Source organism: Amblyomma maculatum, chromosome 2 (genome assembly GCF_055883805.1).
Source record: "Amblyomma maculatum isolate TAMU_Amacu chromosome 2, ASM5588380v1, whole genome shotgun sequence".
Taxonomy (NCBI): domain Eukaryota; kingdom Metazoa; phylum Arthropoda; class Arachnida; order Ixodida; family Ixodidae; genus Amblyomma; species Amblyomma maculatum.
The window spans coordinates 84,672,739-84,700,267 of NC_139345.1; the positions used below are offsets into that span (position 1 = coordinate 84,672,739).

At 46.7% G+C, this 27,529-nt stretch overlaps 1 protein-coding gene across 3 annotated transcripts in view; it reads right to left on the reverse strand.

Annotated features, from left to right (window-relative positions):
• LOC146199178 (hemocytin-like) overlaps positions 1–27,529 on the reverse strand; it is a 111,324-nt gene that overhangs the window by 31,655 nt on the left and 52,140 nt on the right. For all 3 annotated transcript variants that reach the window (XM_084594641.1, XM_084594639.1, XM_084594640.1), the window contains 16 exons: positions 25,568–25,797; positions 23,902–24,028; positions 22,620–23,123; positions 22,295–22,354; positions 21,722–21,859; positions 20,274–20,467; positions 19,589–19,730; positions 18,746–18,805; positions 18,278–18,429; positions 17,398–17,493; positions 15,068–15,224; positions 9,306–9,422; positions 8,646–8,690; positions 8,432–8,551; positions 5,795–6,060; positions 5,003–5,220 (listed from right to left, as the gene is read on the reverse strand). In XM_084594641.1, the coding sequence (XP_084450767.1) occupies positions 5,003–5,220; positions 5,795–6,060; positions 8,432–8,551; positions 8,646–8,690; positions 9,306–9,422; positions 15,068–15,224; positions 17,398–17,493; positions 18,278–18,429; positions 18,746–18,805; positions 19,589–19,730; positions 20,274–20,467; positions 21,722–21,859; positions 22,295–22,354; positions 22,620–23,123; positions 23,902–24,028; positions 25,568–25,797 (2,626 nt within the window). The remainder of the gene's footprint in view (positions 1–5,002; positions 5,221–5,794; positions 6,061–8,431; positions 8,552–8,645; positions 8,691–9,305; positions 9,423–15,067; positions 15,225–17,397; positions 17,494–18,277; positions 18,430–18,745; positions 18,806–19,588; positions 19,731–20,273; positions 20,468–21,721; positions 21,860–22,294; positions 22,355–22,619; positions 23,124–23,901; positions 24,029–25,567; positions 25,798–27,529) is intronic.

Below are 27,529 nucleotides of genomic sequence, written 5' to 3' on the forward strand. Positions count from 1 at the left end.
CGTCGAGCTGGGCTCGCCAGCGACGTCCGCATAGGCGCGGAGAGAGGGGAAATACGTCCCCAACCGCTTCGTGGAACGCGGCATCCCCCGACCGCGCGGCAGGTGAACGATCGGCTTTGCTGGAATTGCAACCAGCCGGGCCACGTGGCACGAGAGTGTCAAGCAAGGCGTACGCAGGGAAACGCGGACCGCCGGCGGCCATAATTGGTAACACCAGCCTGTCGCCGTCGGCGGGAGAATTTCGTGGTAACCACGGCGGAAAATGGGAAATGTACTCCCACGCCGCGTCACCGGGCGACCGCCCCGGGGGCGCAGAGGCTTTTGTCCCCCTCGCCTGTAGAGCGCAAGGAATGTTGTCGCGCTCGAGCCCTTTTATGCTAGTGCGGTTAGTTGGTCAAAGCTACTCGGCACTCGTTGACACGGGCTCAACTCTGTCATTGGTCGGTGATGATGTTTTCGAAGCCTGCCGTAGATGTAACATCCGTGTAAGGCCAGCAGAAACCACTTTGAGCTTAGCAGCAGGGACAACAAAAGCAGAAGGAGCGGTGCGTCTGGTCCTGCGTTTTGACGGCAGGAAGCGGAGGCATCGCTTCGTCTATCTGCCCGGCTTAGCCATACCAGTTATTCTGGGAAGAGATTTTCTTTCGAGCGAAGGCATTGTGCTTGACATGGGGGAGAACGGCTATCGCTACAGCCCCTTCACCCCCCTCATTCCCTTTGTTAGCGCACCCAAACAGGAATGCGTCGCTGAGCGAGCGAGCGTTCACGCTTTTGTCGCAGAGGGCTCCCCCGCGACACTGAATGGTAGCCCATTAGAAGCAATTATCGCGTCCTTCTCGGGAACCGGTAGTCAGCGCCGAAGGCTCGTAGAAACTTTACTCCCGTTTTCGGATTGTTTCACAGAGAAACCAGGCAGGACCGACTTGCTTCAGCACGAGATCGAAACGGGTGATGCGCGCCCTTTCAGATGTAACCCGCGGCCGTTAAGCGCGCATAAGAGACAGCTTCTCGACAGCGCCCTTGACGAGATGATTGATACCGGCGCGGTGAGACCCTCACAAAGTCCCTGGGCGTCCCCAGTGGTTCTAGCGCCAAAGAAAGATGGTTCGGTCAGGCTGTGTGTTGATTATCGAAAGCTCAACTCACTGACGCCTACGGTTGCGTACCCTTTCCAGTCGATCGAGGCTGTGATGTACGCGTTAGGGAACGCAAGGTTCTTCACAGTCCTGGATGCAAGCAGAGGGTACCTGCAGATTGAGGTGGCGGAAGGTGACATTCAGAAAACCGCATTCACCTGTCACCGCGGGCTCTTCGAATTTACTCGACTCCCGTTTGGTTTGTCTAATGCACCGAGCACGTTCATGCGACTGATGGACATCGTGCTGGGCGATGCAAGGTTCAACTACGCGATGGCGTACCTCGACGACGTCGTGATATTCTCACAGTCGTTCGAAGAGCATCTCATTCACTTGAATTCCGTTCTTGAAAGAATGAGACGTGCGGGTATAACGATCAACCCAAAGAAAGTGCAGTTGGCATCGAAGAGAGTGAACCTCTTGGGATTTGTGGTTGATGATGGCACTTTGAGACCGAACGATGACAAACTGCAGGCAATTCTGAACTACCCCTGCCCGACGGACGTGAAAAGCTTGCAGAGGTTTTTGGGAATGGTTGCCTTCTACAGACAATTCATCCCTAGTTGTTCAGAGCTCGCTAGACCGTTGAACCAGCTGTTGCGGAAAGGCTCGAAGTGGGTCTGGGGCAAGGAACAGAACGACGCTTTTGTTGCCTTGGCTCGCGCGATAGCGAACACCGCTAGTTTGCGCCTCCCCGACCTGAACAAGCCGTTTGTCTTGCAGACAGATGCTAGTGATGCCGGTGTAGGAGCTGTTTTGTTGCAGGAACACGAGGGCAAGCTGCGCCCTGTCGCGTTCGCCAGCCGCACGCTCACATCGGCGGAGCGGAATTACTCCGTGACCGAAAAGGAATGCCTGGCGATAATGTTCGCATTGTCAAAGTTCGACATGTACCTAGACGGAGCGGTTTTCACCGTGCAGACAGATCACCAGGCACTTTCGTGGTTAAAGAGGCTGAAAAACCCCGCAGGCAGACTCGCGAGATGGGCGCTGACGTTGCAACGTTACGCGTACACCATTGAGTACCGCCGGGGCAGCATGAATAAGGTGGCCGATGCGTTATCGCGCGCACCGTTGAAGGCTGGCAGAAGCGCAGAAGAGGCGCAGACCAGCTTTGATGAAAGCGGCGTCGCCGCTAGTGGAGAGGAGGAGAGGGCGGACGCGAGTGTCGCGCCCTGCGTAGGTAAAAAGAGAAAGGAGGCGGACAGAGTTGCCGCGCGGTGCTGCGAGAGAGAGAAGACGCAGCAGCTGGTGGCGGCGACTACTCGCCTGCCAAGAAGTGAGGCAGAGAGAAATCTGTCTTGGGGAGTAGCGGTCAGTAGGGAAGAGCTAATTGAGGCCCAGAAAGCAGATGGTCTATGCCAGCGGGTGCTGACAGAGCTTGCGAGTAGTGCAGCTTGCACCGGGAACGCTGAGGGCAAGTACGACGCGTATCTGCTGGGCGAGGATGGCTTACTGCTCCGCTACATCCCCCAACTTGACGAGGAAGAGGCGATTGCATCCCCCTTCCGAGTCGTGGTCCCGAGGAAGTTGCGGAAACGATTCCTCCAGTACTTCCATGACTCAGCGCTGGCAGGCCATGGCAGCGGCAGTAAGACTTACGACAAGTTATGCCGTGTCGCGACCTGGCCAGGTATGAGAAAGGATGTGCTGGGTTACGCCCGTGCATGTCCTGTTTGCCAGGTAGCCAAGCCTCGGGCGGGGAAACCCGCTGGCATGATGAAGCCGGTAGTTAGCAACTATCCGTGGCAAGTGGTCGCGTGCGATATCATGGGACCCCTCCCTCGCTCCGCGCGCGGACACCAATATATCCTGGTAATAACGGACCACTATTCCAAGTGGGTTGAGGTTTTCCCCCTTAGGAAGCTGGTGTCAGAACGGATTTGGGAGAAACTGTTGGAGACATTCACTCGTTTCGGTTTCCCTTCCGACTTGATTACAGACAATGCTTCGTATTTCACAAGCAAAGTCTTTGTTGATTCCTGTCGGGCGCTTCAAATCCGCCACAGGAAAACGAGTCCCTACCACGCTCAGAGCAACATAACCGAGAGAGTGAATCGGAATGTTAAGAGTATGCTGGTTGCGACGACCGAGCAGCACAGAGATTGGGACGCACGGTTGTCCGAACTGGCTTTCGCCACTAGAACAACCGTGAACAGGTCGGTGGGTATGACACCTGCTTACTTGAATTTTGGGAAAGAGATCGCTTTTCCGCTAGAGAACGCCCTACTTGACGCGGCGGGGCCCGCGCCCCCTCCGCTTACACAGTACGCGGCAAAGCTCCGCGAGCGCCTTGAGGCAGCGCAGCGCGCGGCTCGTGAAAACCTCGATGTCGCGCGCATGGAGCAAGCGGATCAGTACAACAAAGGTCGTCGTCACGTCGTTTTCAACACGGGCGACTTGGTACTGAAAAGAACGCACCCGCTTAGTAACGCAGCGCGTGGTTTCGCCGCGTCGCTAGCGCACAAGTGGGTTGGACCGTTCGAAGTTACGGCACGGACTACGCCACTCACCTACCAGCTGCGGTTGTTGGCGAGCGGTGAAACCGCTGGTCCGGTGCACGTCGCAGACTTGAAAGCTTACCACCTTCGCAAGGACGATAACTGCGAAGCGGGGGAAGCTCAAAGTGATGCAGCGATCTCCCCCAAAGTAAGGCGTACAGGTAGCAACCCGGTTCGCAACCGACGCTATAACCTAAGGCCAAGGTAGTGCACTACTTTGTCTAACGTCTTTGCTTCTTTCAGAATGCATTCTGATAAGATTTTGCAGCAGCCAGATGAACTACCGTCGCTGGGGCGGGAAACCGCACCCAGCGCATGGTTCAAGGAGGGGCCACTTAAACAGGGGGTACCCCCCTAGTTTGTAGTGGTTGGTGGCCCATCATCGTGACCAGCGCGGCCATGCTGGCCGTCTTCAACGAGTTGGATTGGAGCCCGCTGCCCAGGCCTGGAGTACAGGCCTCAGGAAGCCAGGTGTGCCCGTGGCGGAAACGCCTGCTGCAATGTACATCCAGCAAGGCGCCACGTGGAGAGGGGTCAGCGATGTAGAATAGCAGCTCAGGGCCGCTGCCAGGCGTATCCGTGGCCGAGCCCAGCTGCGCTGTGACCCCGAGGATGTGGCCGCTGCCGGAGAGGGACCAGCCGGAACAGTCCCGCCATGCCTGCTGCTTCCACGGACCAGCTGAGATGGCATGGCATCCCGCCAGAGCCTGGCGACAAGGCTTCATATTTTACGCCGACCCGGGCTCGGACATGGACATGGCCCGGCTGTTGGCGGAGCCCGGGTCGGACGCTGAGGGGGGGGGAAGATGTAGGGCTCGTGGCGCGCCGCGCTTTCGAAGGCCGCGCCACTTCCCAATGCTCCCTGCGCGCGTGCCTGTTTCCCTCTCCCCGTTCGCGCGGGGATAACCGGTCCCGCGCGAGGGGGCTATAAAAGAAGGCACGCGCCGCCGCCTCGCCCTCTTCTTGGTCCCTGGCGCTTCCTGGTCCCTGGCTCGTCGCTCCCGCTTCCCTCCCGGCTCTCCACGGAAACGACCCGCAGCCACCCGGACGACAAGATCCCTGTGAGATTAAATATGTTTGTTATACGGCCCACTGTGTGTTTGTCGTGCGCATCCCTCGGGCAGAGGAATCGCCCACAGCTTTTAAGCCATATAATATGCCTTCTGTAATAATCGTGGAAGTCCTAGCCATTCGAGAGGGTAGGACGGAAACTCTTGCCTTCAGCAAGCATAGAAACCTGAGAATGCATTACGAGCCACATAGTGTCGCTCAGAGGTAGACCCCCTGGGCTGTAAACGTTTGATAAAGGCTGTACATAAAACACACGCGTCTCAAAGGAGGGCAACAGGCAGTGACGTCACTTACGCGATCCTCTGGCACCAGCGCTCGGCCTTCACCCGGGTCTCTTTCGGGCAGGTCGGTATATCGCAGTTGGAGCTCGTCGTGCCCAGTATGGCCCAGCTGTTGGCGAATGTCCGGGCGTCGTTCACAAGGCGGTCGTCAGGAGTGCGGAACTCGTTCTTAGCATCCCAGTCATACAGGCCACAAAGTCCGCTCGTCTTGGATGACAGGCAGTCGGACACCTGCCAGCCGTACGAAAGTTTAAGACGGGAAATATCCGTAGTCGCAGTGACACGTCTAGCTTCGTGCTAAAAACCATAAGGCAGAGATGTGCGTAATGAACCAAACTGCCTTGAAGAAGCACATGTGCATGACTTATAGACTGTTCGAACACCTCAAGCCTTCTTCCACTTTGCTTTTCATGCCTTCAGGAATCAATAAAGAGGCCCAGACTTCTGGGGCAGTACACTTAATGGCAACAAGACGATGACTTAAAAAAAAAAAAGGAGCATAACATAACGGTGCCATACTGCAGGAATAATTTTCTGTTATTACCACGTTACCTCTCTAAAGGTCAGTAAAAGCAGTGGCGCATTTATCACGATACCATACCTAGGTTCATCTGCAATGGATAGATCTTTATGGAAATACAAAGCGCACATCGATTTTACTTACGCGTACCTATGCTTACTTATGCGCTAGCACCTCGACACCGCTCAGCTGCCCCCCGAGGTCCGTTGTAAATTATGCGAATCAACCAGCCATAACATCCCATCCTCAAGTGGCGACGTTGCCCCGTCAACACGAATGACTCACCGAGATCTTGATGGTTCGGCGCTCGTCGAAGGCGACCTCGAAGTTGTGTTGCATCGAAGTGAACACGAGCCGCTGACCGGTCCGGGACAGGTGCACGTCTCCCAGCCGCCGGCTGATGGCGCCCAGGTTTCGCACATCCACAGAAATTCCGTTCACGCTCACGTCGGACAGCGTAGGGCCCAGCTTGACGAAGGTCGAGTTGCACTTGATCGACACCGACGACTCGCACACGCCGATGTCACCGCGCCTCGAGCAGCGCCGGTGAGCTGGCAAGAGGCAATGTCACTTCATTATAACATCACCCCTTGCGATGTACTAGATTTCATTAGTTACTTGTGTAGGATAAGGCAGTTCTAGCTACAACAGCGATGTCTTATAATCTATATAGAGGGGTGATCTGCGCCGTTTGTTACGAATGGTTACTCTGTAGAATACGACGAAACAATTCCTGCTAACGCGATATCGTTAAAGGCCCTGTACTCCAGAAACCTAGGGTTTGCCTTATGAGAGAAAAATCACGAGAAGGTTTCTTGAATACATTTAATATGGTACCCCATACGCTTTAAAAAGTTTCACTTAAAAGTACAAGTTCTACTTACATAAGTGAAGGTTTCACTTAACACTTATTGTAATCTGGATTAATCACATACGTTTCGAAAACGTTCCACATATAAATGGAAGTTTTACTTATAACTGGAACTTTTTAAACGTGCGTGGAATCAGATTTCAGAGTAGTTGTAGTCGTTAGCTAACACGACTTGGCACTGATTGGTCGACAGTTTGTTTGCCGCCACGAGACCGCAGAAAATGGCCGAGTTCGCTGGAGTTTTAGTTAAAGCGGTGATCAATATTGTTACTCCGGGTGGTCTTTCTGATAATGCGGTAAGTAGTGGCTCTATGCTGATCAGTATGAATGACAAATTGAGGCACCAATTAGGAGAGTAGCGATTAAGAAAGTCGCAAGATGCATCTACACGAGCCAGGATGCTTAAGGCGAACTGCGAACGAGAGTAAATAATTCTGTCGCGTCATATCGACTCAAAAGGTGAACTCAAGTGTACTCCTAATTTTTTTTTTCTTTTACATGTTAGAGTAGATATCTGTCACTTTAGTCAACATAGTTTAAAAGTTTCTGTTGCATAAGCTAATTCTATGATGAAATTTCACGACAAAAAAGGAACTGTACGAAATTTTGTTACTTCATATAAAGAGGTGCAAAGATTCCTAAAAGTCTTTCAACGGCGGCGAGATGAGCGCGTGCTTTGCTTTGCGTTCCTGCGTTTCTATAATTAGCACAGCGTAGATAAATATTCTCCATCGTGGAATGCGTGACATTCCTGAGATAATTCAAAGCCATATCGCGGGGACGCTGACCGAATTTTCAATTAGGGAGATAACCTCATTACACTGCATGCCTCGGCAGACAGCCAATTTTTTTACTCTCCGAGAGTGTACCTCCAAACTCGTTCAAGGAATGTGATACAGGCAGACAAAACATAACGTCTCATTTTACCTTAAAATGAAGAAGGCAAGCTTTCTTATCTTTGCCTTTCCTTCTTTCTTTCTTCCTTTCTCTCTTTCCCACATGAACGCGCCTTACATTTCTTTGCTTACATCAGCGTGCTCCATACGCAGTTTATTTGCATAACAAGGGTGAGTAAGTACGTGCGTGCACTCGGAGTGCAAAGAACACGACGGGCAGACGCAATGACGCATTCACAGCAACAGAGGCTGCAATAACCTTCGCCGCAACCCGACCGTACAGCTCGCACCAAGCGCGTTCACGTGCGGAAATACTAAACGGCACCGGAAGCTGTGTGTAAGGCGCGTCTCGTCGGTTACAGTGCAGAATAATAAACACCGTCCTATATGTCCACGTCAGCCATTTAGGAGCAAGACCAGATTAAGCACAATCCGAACAGCGATATTGTACTCCCCATCCTTTAGCCCACCTTCTCAAACATGGGTCCATCTTTCTTGGACATCAATTTTATTTGCAAGGCGGCTGTAGCCTATTGTAAAGCACAGTTATGAAAATATTCATGGAATGGTGCAACCTTCTCGTGTGTATAGCGATATATTGCTTTTAAAGTGTTACCTTTGCTCGCATTGAGCAGTCAAGACTCCCATAGAAAATCGATGTGGAACGCTTTTGAAGATATCAACAGCAGTAACCGCAAAAAAAGAAAAAAGAAAGCTTTCAGTCTTCCAAAGGGAAATCTGCATATATTGATTGTTTTATTAAAACTTGCACATGGAGATAGCGCATAGCTTTTAGAAGCGAAAAGACTTTAGCGTGCCCTGTATCTCGCTCGTTTTTCCGCGAGTGCCTTCCATTGTGCCATTATTCTCCGTCTAAAAGATATTTATGCTGTAGTAGAATATTAAAACATTAAAAAAATTACTTTAATCACCAACTTTTCGTTGAATAGTGTGCTTGTTCAGGATATCTGGGTATGGGTCGCAGTTCATCTTGCCTTGAATAAACGTTTTAGTACTATTATTTGCTCTTATTCAAACTCTCTAACTTCCTGTTGGTATGATGAACGGCACCGCTTATCGGAAATGCTCGAGAGCTTCGCACGTAATTGATTGCGATAATGATTTATCGAAAAAAAAAAAAGCCAGTCCGCGTACCTGTGACTGAGAACTGCTTTGCCACCTTGTCTTGGAATAGAATGTGACCGCAGATGTCGTGGTTGAAACGCTGGCCGTCGAAAGTCTTGACAGATCGGCCTTCCACTATGCACACCGCGGCTGCAATCAATAACGGACAAGGACACTGTCAAACCAATGCATTAAGCATAGACAGCAACGCTGCCTCAAGCACTAATTTCGACGCATTGCTTACCATTGGAGAGCAGCCTGCAGACGTCTCCATCGCCATTAACAGGAACTGCGAAAATCCCGAATGATACGATGATATTAACAGTCACAAAATGTTTGTTTTACATTTCACTGCTCTTATTATTTTTTGTGCCGCATTTACAGTTGTGTGATGCTGTGCAGACATCGCTTCTTTCGGTTGAAACACAATCCTCACATGATCATTAATGGTTACGGCATCGGGTCGCATGGCCCGTAATGCCCTAACCTATATGTGACATATTTGTCACATTGTTGAATCCGTATTCCAGTTGTGTTCTTGAGGAATGCCTCAGGGTGAAGCATATTTGTAAAACGTAGCAATTACTAATTAGCTTACACCGAAGCGCCACGACGGACACGGACCAATTTTTCTTCGACCGAGAGGTGATTGTGGAAGCTGTACAGCGGTCCTTTGTAGGCGTACGGCTTGCACTTAGGTGGACGCTAACTGGAAATTATTCCTTTATTATTAAATACCCCAGTCACATATTAATTATTACGCATGAACATGACTGCCTCATATGCAATTACCGCAATTCCTACACAGAGAATGATACTTTTCGCAGCTGAAGCCGAGGCTCGCGTCACAATACTTCGACCCCGCTTCAACGTTTTGTGTCCGTTAACGTTAACGGTTACTTACCGCATCTATACTCCGGGCAGCGAAGGCCTTTCATCAGCTTAGGCTCCAGTCCAGCAGAACAGAGAGGCTTGGTGGGCACCGGACAAGGCGATATAGCTGGAGGGCGTTCCTTGTCCGCTTGAAGTGGTTAAAGAACATGTGCTCAGAGAATACCCCTTATACTCTGGCGTAGAATAAGTTTCTACAAGCTTATATGGTCCTTCTATCACAAATACGGTAACTTCACCAAGAACAGTGAAGCTGTTCACAGGCCTTAATAGGCAAAATTCGGTTGGGAATGGACTGCATCCGAGTGCTGCTTGTTCACAATGGGCAAGTGTTCGGAAGACAGGTATACGGTGACAGCGGATCAAAAGCCCCTCCACGGAGCGAGAGGTCCTAAGTCTGGCACACGTTAACCAAGCGCATGACAATAGGCCCTTATCCGCATGGCTTCTGGCCAGCCCAAACAACATTATTACGCATTTGACTGCGCTTACCCTTTGCGACGAATTATTTTTGTTCAAACCAACGATAATGTTCCCTCTTGTTAGTTGCTTCCTGAAAGGCATTTGAGGATCTCTAGCTGCAGCTTTTGACTCTAGCGAAAGTAAGCAAAATAAAAAAAATAAAAATCAGCCGCTATGAAACTGTGCTCCACTTTTAACTCCTCTCAACTCGCTCAGGGAATTTTGCGAACGAATATCTACCGTAGCTCCGAGAAACCGCCAACGCTTTCACAGTCGCTTTGTAGCACGCCATGATGTGTTTTACTTATCAAAATTATAGGTACTCAAGCGTCTTTAACAGAGCGCATATTTTTTTTTTTCTCTTCAGTTAAAAATGTTCCCTGCCAACCGAGACACCTAAGTACAAGCAGAGCACTGATCAGCATGTGTGTCCCCATACACTCACACTCATGGGTACATATAAGCATGCATGCATTGTATACGAGGGGTTCTGGTAAAAAACGCCCTCGGAAAAAGGTCCCCGGAAAAAAAAGTCCCTTTTAGCGAAGTAGGAAAGATTGTCCCCAAACGGGTGAAGTCAAATGTATCGCAACGTCAGTCTTTAGCCTGGTCTGGAGCTTGGCTGCTCAGGGATGAATTTCTTTGAAAAAAGGTGCTTGGCCTAACGGCCGCGAGTGAGCTTTCACGCGATGAATTAGCAAAAGGGCACTAATGACGTCGCGCCTGTCTGCGTATTGGACCTTGCATCTCCTTTTATGATTTTATCTTGAACTTGATCTGTTTTTGTTTTTTCTCAACGTGTTTTCTCGTTCCACATGCTGTAGCTTCTCATTATGCTATAAAAAGGTACGCTGTGATTCTAGATGGCGAGCTGCAATGGTGTATGCTCGTGCGGGGCAATGGTGCTTCAGGGTGGCCATCCTAATTTCATTATCACAACCTGCAGTGTAGACGTGGCCACTGAAACGTTTGACCCTCATCCCTGAAAGACCTGTGAGGGTGTTTCAGTAGCGCTGTCTCTCGTTAGCGGCTACTCAATGCTACTAATCATGCATTAAGAAGACCCACACACTATAGAATGGTTGCATCTGTTATCAAAGTTGGCACAGAATGCAATAAACTGTTCATTTTTTTTCTTTTTGTCAAGTGAGTTTTGGAAGGTTGTATTCTCTCCGCAAAATTTCACATCGGCAACCTTTTCTCCTTGCAACCGCTTCCTCAGGGACATTTTCTTCCGGGGACCTTTTTTTTTTTTCCGGGGCCGAATCTTCCTCGGACGTTTTTTCCAGGAACGTTTTTGCGTACACACAAATACGAGCGCTTATCAAATCGCATTCACACCGCCGTCAGCCGCTTAGCAGGAACGCTCAAGAGCGTGGCATGGACCGGAATTTGGGCCTCTCAGCGGTAGCCGCTAGGCCCGAGATTATTATGTACGCAATGATTTGGGGCCGGTATGAATAGCGAGTGCCCTGTTAGCATGATTTCGGACCTATCAGCCAGAGCAGAGCGGTGCTAATGTTCATCTATAGGGCGAGCGTTCGGGCGTTCGTGTTAAGCGTGCTGGCGGCGATGTGTGTTTAAGCACGATCTCTTAAACAACGTAAACTCCCTAATCATGCCTAAAGCATTGTATGAGCTTTTTTTTTTTTGTTACTCGTTTTTTTTTTCGCCTATAGCAACTATACTGTATCGCTAAACAAACAACGAGATCTTTGGCTGTATAGCATACTAGCACACTTTGACTGACAATGCGTGTCTTCACTCGACTGCACTCGAACATTCGCCGCTGGATGGCCTAGAATTAAAGCCTGGACTGCGGCAATGGAAGCACCAAGGTCCCTGACATCACAAACGGGGCGATTTCTTTGTGACTGAAATACCGCGGCGTCGGAAGGACCGAAGTGACTAAACCGCTTTTGGTTTTCGTTCAGATTGGTTTAAAACACTTGCTTGGCTATCTCAAAGATAATTGCCCTGGCTTGATATAGTGCTGCCAAACTAACATGCCAGCCAGAAAACTGTTGAATGTTTCGAAATCGCAGCACTTCTACTGCAGTGTTTTGGTGACTTAGAAAAGAACCATTGTCTTAACAATAAATAAATCTGAGAAGACACTCTTAGAGGACTAAGCGTTACCACTGCGGACATATCGGCCATGAAAGCGACATTGGCTAGTGTGCAGTCAGCAGTGTCACAAATACTAAAACTGCAAAAAAAAAAAAAAAAAAAAAAAAAAGTGGAAGATTCTGAAAGAGCAATGGCGGTGCCATGGACCAGTGTGTACAGCGTGCAAAGAAAAATTTGTGACATCGTAAATTGGAGTAGGCAAAAAAAAAAATCCAGTAATTCGAAGTATTGAGGGGTCATCTAATGAAATAGAACAAAAATTTCAGGACTGCGATTAAGTGTTCTTAAAAGTGGAGATGGCGAAATCCACTATACAGGGGTGACTTCATTAGCTGCATCGTCATTGTCATCGCTAATACCAACTTTATGATTATCACTAACTACATGGTAATTGTCATCGCCACTATCATTCTCATACGCTAGACAAGGAGAATTATGATCTGTTAGCCACGAGCCTGGTGTGGAGTTGTAGTTTGCACGCTCGGCTGGGGATCAGAGGGCCTGTGGCTCGATTATTGGTGAAGACACGTTTTTCTTTAAGTGCCACTGCGGCGGGCACTTTCTGCACACACTTTCTGCGTACAAAGCCTGATCACTCAAACCAAGAAAGGCCTTAGAAATCACTTTCTGATATGTTCAGCGGCGTGGTCGAGAAAAAAAAAAAAAAGGACAATCTATTTCAAGCGTGGTGCGTATCCAGATTTGGGAAACCCAGCCATGACAAAATCAGGCCGGTTAACTTCAGTTTTGTTGACATATGAGATAACTTCATTGAGGCTATGTGGGTACATAGCAAGAATGTAATTATAGAGGGGGATTGCAGTCTTCTGGTATTAACTAGGAGAAAATGATGCCTGCAGAACGTGATCGCGAAACCGCTCTTCAGTTTATTTATTTCTACTTTGTTCATGGATTAATTCAGACAGTTTGGCCTTGTACACGATTCGAGACCAAAAGCATGTCTGTCCTTGACCTGATCTTATGAGGTGAAATAGCTGCTGTGACACCGCATGAGCTAGAAGATTTAACCGATATCTCTGACAGCTCATTAACCAGCATGACCATGACGACAAATCCCGTATCGGGTAACAAATGAGATCTTAATTCGTATCGAGACTTTAGTATGAACGATGACACCGCTATTGCGGATGGGTTTGCGTAATTTCGGTTCTGGGCACTTTGAAGAACAAACTGATTTTAATAGCATAGGTGGCAATGAGCAATGGCTACGATGAGGCAAAAGTCACTAAATGCATAATAAATTTTGAGCCGCTCAAAACTTAACGGAAAGTATAACCTTGGGATAGCCATGGATATCATTCAATTAAGAATAAAAGTGTCCAGAGGTTGGGCTACGCACCATCGTGCCACAATCCGGAATTACAGGATGGCATATCATTTTTAGGGGATGAGCTCAAAGCCGTGCTAAAATAATTAGAGCACAAATATTACAAACACACCCCTCAAAGACTGCTGCGTGAATCGCCTAAAATTTATGAATGAATCTGACACAAGCCAGCACCTCTGTTGCTCAAACCTGATTAGTGTAAACTGTAAAACGTTAGCCGTACTTAAGAACGGGCATGCCCAAAAGGGCGGAAGTTATCGACCCATTGTAACACCGTCAACATCTTGGAATCTTTTAAGTGTATTGTTGTCATGCATATCCGGCAGTTTTCATCAGCCAAAAATTACTGGCGCATCCAGTACTGCATTCGGCAAGGCTTGCCGATTAAACATCTGGTGGAGAAAGGGCACAATCTTTTGGCATTACAGATAAGAAAGAGCATTTCTTTTTTAATTTCAAGAAAACTTTTCACTTAGTGACTCATAGAAAATTACCAATCAAACTGATATCTGTTTTGAAGAATATCTATATTGCTCCATGGATTGAAATCTTCATTACAGAAACTTATTAATGGCCGTCGGCAGCTTGTAAGTATTCAACATAACACAAATTACACCAGGAGTACCACCAGGGGTGTTGGGTCCATTTCTCTTCTTAATCTACAAAAACGACCTCGTCAGTGAACCGTCAATCAAATTCAAATTGTTCGCAGATGATTGCGTAGTTTATACAGTCATTATAGAGCCGTAAAATATGAAACAATGCTCAATGAATTTTTTGTCTAAGATCAATACCTGTTGTGATACGTCGCAGATATCGATAACCAGAAGCAATCCGCATGTATGGCTGCATACCACAATATCAGCCATTGGTATTTGGTTAAACGTTTGGATGCAGGCTACTTAACGAACCATCGATTGCGTGTATTTAGGCGTTACTGTTTGTTCTAACTTATGCTGCAAGTCTAATGTTTTAACTGCAGTTGGTAACGCCAAAAAACAAATTAATCTCCATAAAACGAACACTGAAGTTTTCTTCTGTCCAGTAAAACCTTATTGAATGCAGAACGCTGTTGCGACTAATGCTACCATACGCTTACGAACTATTGGATCTGAATATTAACTATTTGGCTTTAGAGCTGGAATGAGTGTAAAAGACGCGCGCTCAGATTCATATTTTCTCATTTTTGAAAACAAGACTCAGTTGTGTTTTTTGTCGTTTTGTTTTTTGTTTTTTTCACTTTGCAGCAAACCAAACCAACCCCTCTACAAGTGAGGCAGAAGCAGGAATGATCAAACCTTTCCTACTTCTTTATAAACAGTTTAGTTCTCGGTGACAAATGACAGCATGAAAATAAAGAACACATTTCTCAATTATCTAGAAATAAGAATTCTAGGCATCTACGGAAAGGTTGTCAGAAGACTGCTAGAAATACTTCTTTTTCCTTCAAACACCGCGAGATTACAAGAAGCCGTCCTATCATGTTGTACGTGCAAATAACCGCGAGGAGGTTTTCCACTATTTTGCCTGGTATATTGAATTGGCACTGTTCATATGTTATTCTTGCCTAGCGATTTCTGTGATTATGGCTTCATTGTAAGTATATACTGATGACTGTTGCTATGGCTTCTGTGTTTGTTAATCTCAATTTGACCCTAAATAATACGGATAGTATGTGTATAAATAAAAAAAATCTCAATTTGATCCTAAATAATACGGATAGTATGTGTATAAATAAAAAAAATCTCAATTTGATCCTAAATAATACGGATAGTATGTGTATAAATTAAATAATTCATTGCAGGCAGTAGAAAAAACAAAAATCAGGTCCCTACGTTTTCCGCAGCCCTGCTCGTCGTCCGGACAGTCCTGGACCCCGTTGCACCACTTGAAATCGTCGATGCATTCGTTGCTTGTGGGACAAAGACGCTGGCCGACGGGGCAGTACGCGCACTTGCACTGGCATTTCTCGTCGAAATAGGCGCGCTGACTCTGCATACCAATGGCGGGGAGATATCGCGTTACGAACCGAAAGGAAGCTTTCAAAACAGCGTTCCACGAAACTCCGCTTGTAAATTTCAAGTGGTGGAGCAATGTGGGTGCGCCATAAAGTAAGGCACCCTGATCGGCTCGACTATGTTCGCGGATATGTTCGCAGAATAGCAGGCGTCTAAATGTGTATTTAGCAATAATCACGACATAAAGGAGCGCACCAACTTTTCTCTAAATACTCAGCAAGAATCGAAGCAATATGTTCTAAATGTTGGCCTGTCAACGATAATCACTAAGCATTTTCATGGCTTTACTTGGGCATGTCTTCTACGACAGCCATTGACACCTTAAAAAGCAAGAACATATATCAAGCAAACTTCAAGCTTTGGGCGTGTCCCGAGCGTTATTTACCTGTTTGTAGTTAAGAGGTGATTTATTTTGTTATGTTTTTTCGCGATAGTTAGATATAGTCATGCATTACCAATATATAAAAGCGTTCGAATTCCACAGGTTGCGAAATGCGTACAGCAACGCGGAACGATATAGACAGCATTGAACGGATTCTCGGCGTACCCCAAGAGGCTCGCAACGCGTCAACGAGGTGAACGTCTTAAGACAAAAGTGTTCATAAGCTTGCAACGGCACGAGTCTACAGAAATGCAGAATACAAAATTAGATGTGTGAAATGCATCTGCATAACGACCCAGACGAATTCAGATCAGGCAAGGAAAAAAGTACGCGGAATGATTACCAAAACAAAGGGGTATTACCGAAGCTGCCGACACGTTGAGAAGAGCGCCCCCGAATGCCCACAGGATGAAGAGGACGCGCAGTGGTTTCATTCCCATGGCTGTCTGTTTTCGGAGGTGGAAAGACAACGCACTCGACGCGCGGCTGCTACACACACGGAGCAGCGCGCGAGGACTGGCATTTCTCGCGGCGTACGTTTTTGTTCGCAATCTCGTCGGCGGAACAAGCTAGCAGCGCTGCGGCCGGCCGCTTCAGTGGAGATAGCGCTGACAGCGTTCCCCCTCCTTGAGATACGAGGAATCCACGCGAGATACGCATAGGGGTCGGAAGGCGAGGGGCCGAGGAGTGCCCGCACGCTTTGCGTCCATGTAGTAGGCCCGTTCATGTCATTCATCTGACACGGAAAGCAGTTGACTCCGGTGCTTGCAGCGAATCCTTTCTTCCTTCCCTCCTCTATTGTGATAATCAGGTAGAAATGCCCTTAACTGTCCGACACTGACGCTTCTATCGGAGTGAGTATGGAAAAGCGACTCCAGTTGGAGGAACTTAGTGTTAATTCCGGCATACGAATGCTAACACTAAGCGCAGAAGTGCTACCTTTTCCTTCTGTTTTTGTTTAGCCACCATCTTAAGACGTCATTTTAACCTAATGAGGAGGAAACTAAAAGATAAAAGGTGGGTCGGCTGCATTTCCTTTTATTGCGTCAATTTTATTCCTGCATTCATCAGCACACCACCCGACAACCCCATATATATATATATATATATATATATATATATATATATATATATATATATATATATATATATATATATATATATATATATATATTTATTTATTTATTTATTTATTGGGGTTTACTTCTTAGCGGAAGTGACCGAAATAAAGCAAGCTGAGTGAGTTCAATGACTGAGCGATCCTCATCTCCGGATCGATACATATAATTCATAGATTCACTCTCTCCGAATAGAAGGACATGCAGCAAGAAGAATACGGATGAAACGGTACTACTTCTGCGGCAGCTCGTTTTCCCCAGCCACACTGAGAGTCGCGCGTAGGCCTTTCGTCCTGACCTGCACGCTGCTTGAGTTAATGCTCAGTTTTTGCTGAGTATGCGGTCGGATTTGCCGAATAAGCCAGGCAATGTCACAGTGTCGAGCAGCACATGCAATCAAATACTACGTATTTCACGCGTCAACTATAACCGGAACCTGGACTAACTCCTTTCTGCTCGCTACAACCAATCTTGGGGAGTGTGGGTAAACCTGTGCGATGACGGATCCTTCAGAATGTAAGCTGGATCATTCATTGATCATCACATGGTGTCCACTTTCTCTATTAAGAAAGTGTAACGTTCAGTGTTTGAGTCGCGGGCGCAGGTCACTCATAGTCGAGGACACCAAAATGATATAAGAGCCTAACCTTGGGACAGCTGCACTGGCTTTTTCTGCACTTGGAGTGGCCGTTGAGCGTGCACATGCACATGTCGCATTTCGACGTCACTATTGCCGTGTTTACCTGGAACGGGACAATTCACAGCGTTAGAGATGATGAATCGAAAACGCCACCGAAGTTCATAAAATCGCGCGTCCTTCCTAAACTGAAATAGGACGCTTTTGAGGAACGATCACAGGGCCACCCGTTTGATCATGCAATCAACTTTCTCTCAGGAATTGAAGCGCCCAAAGAGGCGCACCATTCAACCCAAATTCGTCCACAAAAATTCAAACACTTTCCTGCCAATCTCGATTTACAACAGCTTTCGCCTCGTGGGAGTATTCGGATTCAAATTACATCGACAAGAACCTGTAGCTTTTTTTTTTCTTTTTTTTTTTATGGGAGTAAGTGGTCCTCTTTCGCATTAGTTATGAAAGAAACACTCGGAAGTAGTTCCGATATGGAGAGCTTAATGCCAGTGCTCTTATTTCTTGCATGTATTTTTTTTTAATTCCGAAGCAAGGCATGCTTTCAATATTTGTTCTGAACACTCCCTTTCCGCTGGCTGAAATAACGAAAATGGTGCTTATACTATTCCCCTCTTGTAACGGCTTGGTCGTGTTGTATCTAATCCTGTTCAAAAGCCGTTCCGTCGACAGGCCTGGTGGCCTTGTGCATAGGCTTTTGTTTTCAATAAACGAAAAGAATATCATTTTCGACGTTAATATGCTTTGGAAAACGTTTTTAGGAAACATACACATGCATTAACATTGGAACGGTTGGTTTTTATCGCTGAATGAGGAAAAAGTATGCGCAGACCTATAGGAGGTACTTATAAATAGCGCTGTTTCCTGACAGTGCTTACCCGGAACAACTGACCATCTTGGAAGCACGAGCAGTGAGTCGGAGGTATACAATTCGCACCGTCGCACAGCAGTCCGTCTTCACACAGGGGACAGAAGGCCCGCAGGTGGTCTGGTAGTTCGGGACACATTCGAACGGCCACTGTTCCTACCTCTGCGTAATAAGAAAAAATAATTAAAAATGAAACAAAATAATTGCCGATTTAGCGTGGTTAAATCAAATACGAATGAGGTGCACTCCGCATTTCACTTCGACGTCGGGTCGCACATGCCCATTAGCATACAGTCACAGTCTGCCATATTATGTGAAAGTACCCCCAACATAGATATGACGGCCTGGTTTAATGAGGTCATAGAAATTTTCCCGCATGACCATACGAAAGTGCCTGGTGTTCACCAAATAAGGAAGCTGTATCAAATGAATACAAGAGTCGCTTTCCCTATCTGTTCTTAATATTTAAGGAACTCACCCGGTGCATTTGTTGTGGGCGCGGGAGGTGGTGTTCCCAGCGGAATACGATCGGAGGTATCTGGAAGGAAAAGAAGAAATGTCCGCCAGTTTAGCGTCATTTGGCAAAATGCGAACGGGGTACTCCAGCACTTAGGTATCTATATGATTACGCACAGATGGGAGTTGATGCAAAGCTTAGCACGGCACGAAGCACTGGCAGTAAAATTCGCCAATTCCCCACCGTGGGCACATACCCTTCTAAGAGGGGAAAAAAAGAACAACGCGGTATGTTCTGCTTGCGGTGATTGCGCACTGGGCCAATGCAGTGGGCAACAAAGCTGGTCTGCTCGGTTTGGTATGTGATAGAAGCCCACTAGCGTCCATAGACTTTATTTCAGACTCATCTACTGTCTTCCAACTAACACACGTCAGAGATCAAGGACCTAGGTTTCCTTCTTCGGCTGGTATGGTTAATAAAGGCATCACGAATTAACGCAGTGCAGTGGATCCTGCGGGTGATGCATCTTGCAGTGATCTCAAAGAGAACAAAGGAAACTCAAAGCCTTATATTCCGTCATACGCGAGCCAAAACAGCACTAACAGTGCAGTTTATAAAATGGAAACGTAAAGACGCATTTCGAAGCTCCAGCCGATTGCACGAAAATTTATTAGCAAAAAGACTTTATATCGCACTTTACAAAAGGCTCCTTTATGGCCGTTTAGGAACGTTGCCTGGCATCTAAAGTGTCTAAAATACCGCGTGATCTGAAGCAAACGCAATTAGCAAGTATTGTGGTGAAATTTCATTACCAAGAAACACAACAAGCGTCATCCAGTCGTTTAGGTCAGTCCGGTAGCTCACCTTCGCTGCAGCCAAGCACGTCGAAGCGCAGGGCGATCAGTTCGTTCCACTCGGTCGGCTCAATGCGCACGAAGCGAGCTCTCACGGGCCTGTCGAAGAGCTGCCTCGATACTCCGCTCGATTCGTGGTTGCCAATGAAATCCTTGTTGGAGAAGGAGAGAAGGGATTATCGAGAGAAAAAATTACTCCGCCACGGCATATTGTTAGCGGCAAGCTAGCTGCTGCGAAGAAAGGTAGACAAGCGTGAGCGGTACACCCAGTGCGGAAAAGGCACTCAGACGTACAATACGTGCTTTAGGAAGAGTAAGAAAGAGAAATGCGATCGCATAGTTGCGGTTATGTTATTGCGCTTTTCTTCTGCAGGAGATTCAAACATGTCCAACTGCGCACAAAACAAGCTGTGTTAACATCGGACGTAACCTTCGTCGCTGAGTTCCCTTTCATTGATGATCTTGTTTTCACCAGTGTGCTTTAGACCTATATACTACCCTGCAAGTGCAGATTTTCTGCTGATTTTTGACACTGTAGACCCCTTAGGCGCAAGTGAGCCGCCTGGGTAGACTAGAGGAGGTCGTAGGTCGAAATTCGGAAAAAAAATTAGCGTCTATAATTTCATTTCGTTAGGAATATCTAATTGGGGCAACATAAAGAATTGGCGATATCCATAAAAAAGAAGTGAATGTACCTGAACCCTTCCTTGGGAGCCTTGTACGTAGGCGTACTGAGTGCCGTCGACGCTGACAAGGACTCGGTATCGCGTCACCCACTGATGAGTGCGTTCGCGTCCTTGCGTGGCTATGCCAAACACGCTGCGTACTCCGCCGAGATCCACCTCGACAAACTCTCCGCCCCCTTGGCGACGGGGAATCCATGCACCGACTGCGCAGAAAGCGAACATTTAACAAAAACCCATATAGGACGTTACGGCAAGCTGCGAACAGAGTATCTGCGTAGTATGGATTCCTGTTTGCGTTTGTTTCCTTGTTTCTTGAAACAAAATTAAAATTTGGGCATTTTTACTTTTTTTTTTATTGCGAAAGCAATACTACTCTAGGTTTCGAGCCTTCAGCGTAGCGCGGCCAACATTTTTGGTTCATGGCCCCTTTTTCCCAAGCATTTCACCCCAGAAGAGCCGATCACCAGGCCGGGGGAAATCTTGTACCCATTGGAAACAGGTGGGTACCCGGCGGCACTGGGGATCGAACCCCGTACCTCCCGAATGCGAGGCGGATGCTCTAGCCACGTCTTACCCACGTGACGCTGTGACGTCACACCCCACCAATGGGGGCTCACGTGAGCTCGCAGGAGCTGCCAACTTGGGTCTCTCATTTCACATGGGACGGTTATGTCGGAATCAGCCTGCTAGGACCCTGGAATTCACATTACCCTTATAGGCCACTAAGGCACGCTCATAGGGCTTGGTTAAAGCGGGACTCTATATGTGGGCTGAGGAAGAAGAACGCTCAGTCACCCGCTGCTAATGATTTCGCTCAATATTTGGTTCAGCAGCGTTGAACCCGTTTTGCTTTAAACTTGGGGTGTGTTGCATCAGGCCCCAAAAATCGCTACCTTGGCTTTTACACTCCGCCTTTCACTCTCGACGTAAATAAAATCAGCTAAAAACTGGGTTCCGGCTAGGCCTATTAGCATTAAAAAAGATCTGGAGGTCACGAGAACGACATCCCTCTGCTGTGAAAATTTCCACGAAGTCTGCAGGAAAACTTAACAATGGTACCGGCACCAATTAGTACGATAAACTAGATAAACTTTCAGTAATTTACGGGTGCCTTGCGGTTTACCTCCGTCAAATCGTGGCCGATATGGTCGGGATCGAAACGACTAACGTGACAAAAGAAAAGAGAGAAAAAAAAAAGCACTGCCTCATTGTTCTTCATTCCTGACTGATGTTCACTGGCCACTGGTGTTTATGGTCCCTGACCGTTATTTTCAGGTTTCAGTGCCAGTATCTGAGCGTGCGCAAAACACCCAGACACCGTTAGTCCACATACTAACCGCAGGTGAGTACATTCGTCAAGACGGTGTTTCCGGCAGTTTCAAATTAAATCACGGTGACAGTAGCGTACTACAGTCAGCAAATGGAGCACTTGGAGGAAGAGATAAGTACAGACGTACGAGATGTGGAAGAAGTGGTGGATCCCAGGCGCGAGTGGGCGGGTGACGAGCCGGGGCTAGCGCTGCTCGACGCCTTGTAGCTGCTGTCCGGAAGCGGGGAGGGGCCGTTCACCAGGTACACAAACCGGTAGCACCGATCTGGGAAAGACGAACCGCGGGTGGCACTTGGGCACAAAAGGCTCGTCGCACTTATTGAGAACTAAAAATCTGGCTCTTTTCATTGTTGGGCATTCGTTAAAAAGATGATGCAATAAAAACGAAATGGAGGCTTTTGTTCCCGTATTGTTGACACTAGTCTAGGTTATTTGAAACCCAGGTGCCGTTCGACACATAAAAAAATGCACTGGACCAGTCATCAGCTGCAATAATCTATTTAGAAAAAGAGAAAGAGATGAAGACAAAAAAAAAAAGCTTAAGAATGCAAACTAGTACATCTAAATCCCCTGATTCTGCCTTTAACTGTAGAATATCCTATCATTCCCAAATATATCGATGTTGTCATCCTTGTCCTTATTCTACTTAGTGGCATGGCGACAAATTCGCATGAGCATTAACGCAAAAAAGATGCCATACCTGTACTCCATTGCACTGTGGTCTGGTCGTATATTATATCAGTCTGTGTTGTGACAGAGCCTGCGAAAATAATGCGCAGGGAAAAAGGATGAACTTCGGTGCCGTTAACTCTTCATACTTCGCGACATCACAGATCTAAAATAGCAGCGTAAACAACGCATTGACTTGCGCACTCGGTACTAATGACAAATATTACGGTGAGTCCTTTGAAAAATAACAGAAAGAAAGTAGTGCTAATTACACATGCCGCACACGCATACTACGTGTGAATAACGTGATGAAATATGAATACGTTTTTAGAAAAATGCCGAGAAATGACCCACACCTGGCACAGATGTTGTTCCAGCGTTCGCAGTCGTTTCAGTGATTCTAGGCGTTCCAGTTATTCTAGGCGTTTCAGTGATTCTAGGCGTTCCAGTGACACCAGTCGTTGCAGTAATTCCAGTCGTTCGAGTTATTCCAGTTGTTCCAGCCGTCACGGGTGCAGGAGTGGTTTCCCAGCCTCTGAAGCAGTCACAGTAGAAACGGACCATGTAGTCCGGACACTGCTCCTCTCCGGTCACCAGATCGTTCCTACAAGTCAGCCCTCTCTGTATGTCGCACTGGATACGGTGTGTGCTCGTGAAAGCCACGTTCCTGGATACCGGTTCACACTGGACCTCGGTTCGGAAGCGTTCGTCGCACAGGGGCAGACCGCTTTGCATAATGACGTCGACCAACTCCAAGTCACCGTGCTCGTCCGGTTTGTGGGTATTGAACCACATGGACCAACCAGGCACGCAAGTGCCTCCTCCTTCCACTGTCACATTCTCGACGACCACAGGAATCGCTGCAGGACACAATGCTTACAAATGACTATTGGCTCAAGAATGCAGTCACACTTATAGAAATTTTTAGGATGAACAAGATTGTTTCACAAGATGATCCTTGAATTTGAAAGCGTGTCTGCGGACATTGCACACACGCAGAACTTGCAGGTGAGGTGCAGCTAGCTTGAACAACAGTACAGTTGTAATCGAAACGTGCGACACCTAAGTGGAATTGATAGAGGATGCGTCAGATCGCGCAGAAATATTTTCTTTCGAGATGCTGGTGACAGCAACGCGTTAGTTAGGCAAGCTTCAAAAATGAGCGTCGAAAAATTGCTCGTAGCTTGTGAGATCATAGACACAATAGCTTAATTGTGGCAATATACCTTGAAAGTGGCCATTTTAAGGCTAGAGGTTAAATATGTTTGTGTTATTAACGAATATTTTACCAGAATTTTTAAAGTATTTTTCTGTCTAGCTCTCCTTTGCTCGTCTTATTTCGATTTCGCTTTTGACGAAAGAATCTATGATTTGTCCGCGATAAAATTAGGCTCCACGCAGATGCCTGCAGGGAGCAATTGCAGAGAGAAATTTTGGGAGAACGTTTGGGATTCAGCGCTTCGTTCTAATTATTGTTAATAAATACCACTCTCAAATAGCATTCCCAGTGTGTAGACGAGCGTGATGCAACACGAAATAAATATAAAATGAAAATGAATAAGCAGGGAATGCGTAGCATGAGTTTAAAGAAGGAGAGATTGAAAGCTGTCAAGCATATTGCCCCATTTCCCGGCTAACCTGTGACTGGTACGGACACCCGGGGCAGGCCGGTGGGCAGCGGTTTGCAGTCCGGTTGCACGGCGCACACAATATGGTTGTCTTGACAAATGCAGCGCTCGCAGCCCCTGTCTATTACCTGATTAGCCTGTTTTGGGGGGAAAAATATAAAGGAATAATGATGTTAGAAGCTTGTCATTGCAAAAAAAGACAGCAAAAATTTGCGCCACTGAAGGCTACCGATGTGTTCAGTACAAAGTGCGGTACGGTGATATTTTCCGTGGGATTGTTGTAAGCGTTGCAAAATGGTCTCCGTGAAATTTTAGGCTAATATACATGGGTTTGGCTCTTTGCGCCTAATACCTTAAGACACTGTGCAATGTTTGGTAGGCTAAAATCGAAGTTCTCACTTAACATCAATCAGCATTAGCTGATAACTGCGGTAAAAAATGATTTTGATGGGTTCCGTTTTTTTTTTTATGTTTCTTTTCTGCTTTCCAATGGTACAGCGTGACGTCGGACTCCGGCAGATGTAAAGAACAGCGTCAATGTGGTGACAGCGAAGAGAACAATAGTACGAGCAATACTTTTCGAGAAAAAGGTCTTCGTCGCGAGCAAACGCCCACAAAACATTCGAGGGAACACTTAAGCACTGCTCTTAGCCATAGGACACGACAACGTTAACGGTTCCCGTTCGTAGTTGCCCTCGAAGATCCTCGTTCACGTGAAGGCACTTTACAGCTTCCTCAGTAACTAAATCCCCCAATTTGTTCCCCGATACCACCTTATGAGTACTCTAAACTGTACAGCCCTAAGCTGCCACATCGTGTTAAAGACAACCTGGCCCATAGAGCCGCGCGGAACCAAGCCGCACAAATGTGCCTGTGTGGCCTCTCGGAATGCAAGGGTCCTGGAGGGTTTGATTCCCCTTCCACCTCAAATGATAAGCCCGAGTTGGCAGTTCCTGATCGGCGATGTCACGCGGTCGTATGACGCCGCACAACTCTATGGCGCCAATCACTGCCCGGCCTTGTCAGCTGCCAGCAACGCAGTGTCGGCAACGCCCACATTGCATTTTCTAGAGAATGGGGCTTTTGAGACTATGGCGATAAAATCTAATTCACTCCGTGGTTGACGTTCAGCAATACTCTTAGCTAATTTGATCAAGGAAGAGTTTGATTACGGAAGTCAAAAGTCTCGCCGACGTGATTATCTGATGTCAGGAAAGGAGGTTATAAAGCAATACGGAGAAATATTCTGCTGTTGTTTGGATTACGTACGATTATCAAAAATGCTGTTTTCCACGTTGTTCGATGAACGCAGCCTTCTGATTCGTAAATAAACACAGGACGCAACAGTCTCGCCGAAACCTACTTCATTTTTCGTTACTGAGTTACATCTTATCGTTACAGGCACTTCGCATTAGGCATTTTCGTTTGGCGCTATGAAAGCATCTTTGCCGAAAGAGCAGCCTAGAAGGAGTAGTTGTGTGCGGGATCCTACAAGCGGCGTGCTTCTTTGTCAGAACTCGGAGGCATTTTTCCCCATATAAATAAGAGCGAATAGAAAGACGGGAAGATTGGGGCAAACGTTTTGATTGGCTGCGGTCCAAACTGGGAGAATTTCAGACCGCAATCATCTAAGCCACACAATATCAATATATACGACGGAAAGAAAACGGACGTACCCCTAAGACCTCTCCCTCGAAGGCACAGCTACATTCCTCTTCGTCGACGCAGGTGTTGTAGTCAAACCAGCGGTTGGACCCTTCGCAGTCTGATATGGGCCGGCAGCCTGGTACGCACCAGTCGTTTCCGAGACATTTGCCCTCTGTTACTAGCGCGCGCAGGAACAGGTTGCACGTCCTGTTGCACTGGTAGGCGCAGTCACTGTATATGGTCCCCGCGGGACAGATCACTACATGGAGAAAAACGGCACGCCGTGATACAGTTACGTAGAGAAAGAACCAAAAATTCGTTTTATAGGGTGACGTCCTGCTGAACAGCGGTCTATGATAATGAAACGAGCCAAGGAATGATGACCAGGAATTCTCGCTTTTGCAAGTGCGTAGCCAGAGGGTTCTTCCAGCAAGAAAGTGGAAACGGGGAACAGCGACCAACTAGGCGTGAGATGGTTTAAGAGAGGACGAAAACTACCACTTAAATGTGGAACCAACCACGTTTGGGAATTTTGCCTTGTATCCCTTCTTACTCGTTGAATTTTTTTATGCACCTGCTAACGAAAGTGGGAGGAAAAGTCACTTTTTTTTTTTTGCACTGCGACGTCACTGTACCAATGTGTAGCAAATGCAAGCTGCCTCAACGTTCCCTCGTTTTTATTTCCCATTAGTGCGTTCATTCACTTGCATTGTCTTAGAGGAGGTGTCCTTTATTTATTGACCTGCATCGCCTGTTTAAGGCATTAACGCAGGTGAGGAAGGAGGGGGATGATTCATAGCAATGTATAACAGGAATCGCATGTACGAACCATGCTAAAATGCATCATTTTCTGCAACTTAAACATTTGGTGGAAGAGCATTCCAATCTTTTATCGTACGCACCAAAAAGGAAAATAACGTAAAGCGGTGCTCGCTCTATTTAAGGGTCTTTGCCTTCATCAACTTCGTTCGCGGTCATTCTTCAGCTCTCCGTAAAAAATAAAATTTCTCTGGACTGACTTGCATTAAGCAAGAGACAAAGAGCAAAATGTGTAGCATAAAATTAAGTATTTTTTTATCCTTTTCAAGCGCAACGGCTACACTCCTCCCCTCCCTCATCCCCATGGCCCTTCGTGCAAGTACGGGCACATACATCAAAGTTTTCCCATCTTATTTTGATTCTTTTGGCCATATTAGGCATAAAGCAAATATCACATTTAGAGCTTCATTTTTGAGTGAAGTTCTAAACCATCGTTCTATCTCCCTAACAAAAAATGAATTACAAACCACTCCTTAGAGCGTTCTAGTCAGTACAATTATTAGAAAATCAAATCACCAACAATGAAGAAACGAGGAATGAAAAAACAAAATAAGGGGACAATTAAGCTCCTCCGTTAAGTGTATGACGCAATAGCGTTTCACTCGCACGCATTTCTCACTTTTTGAATCAAGATTTTTTTTTTATGTTTATTTTTTATATACACCGATACTTAGCATCACCAAACATCGGTTTTCCTTTCTGGGCTGTTTGACACATTTGAAGGCATTTTTCATTTTAAAGTTATTTCAGTTAATTAATTGGTCAATTACATACTTTAACTTACTTAATTTAGCATCAGCAAGCACTGGCTTTTCATTCTGAGTATTTTGCCACCTTTGAAAACCCTTTCTTCCAATTTTTCATTTTCTACACAAGTAATCGATAGATTGCACGCACTAAATTTGCTTAACCAGCCTCATCAACCATTAACTTCTCATTCTGACCATTTTGACTCCTTTGAATTCCCTTTTTCATTTTATTATATCATTATTTAATCAAATCATTGCAATTATTTCATTATCTCGTCATCGACAATCATACATCCATGAATCATCAATCACTAAAACGACAAATTACCATGATACGAATGTTTTACGCAGCCCCGGTTTATTTCCGACAGGCCATGCGGACAACTACAACTACTACTACTACGCCGACGGCTTTTCGACTGA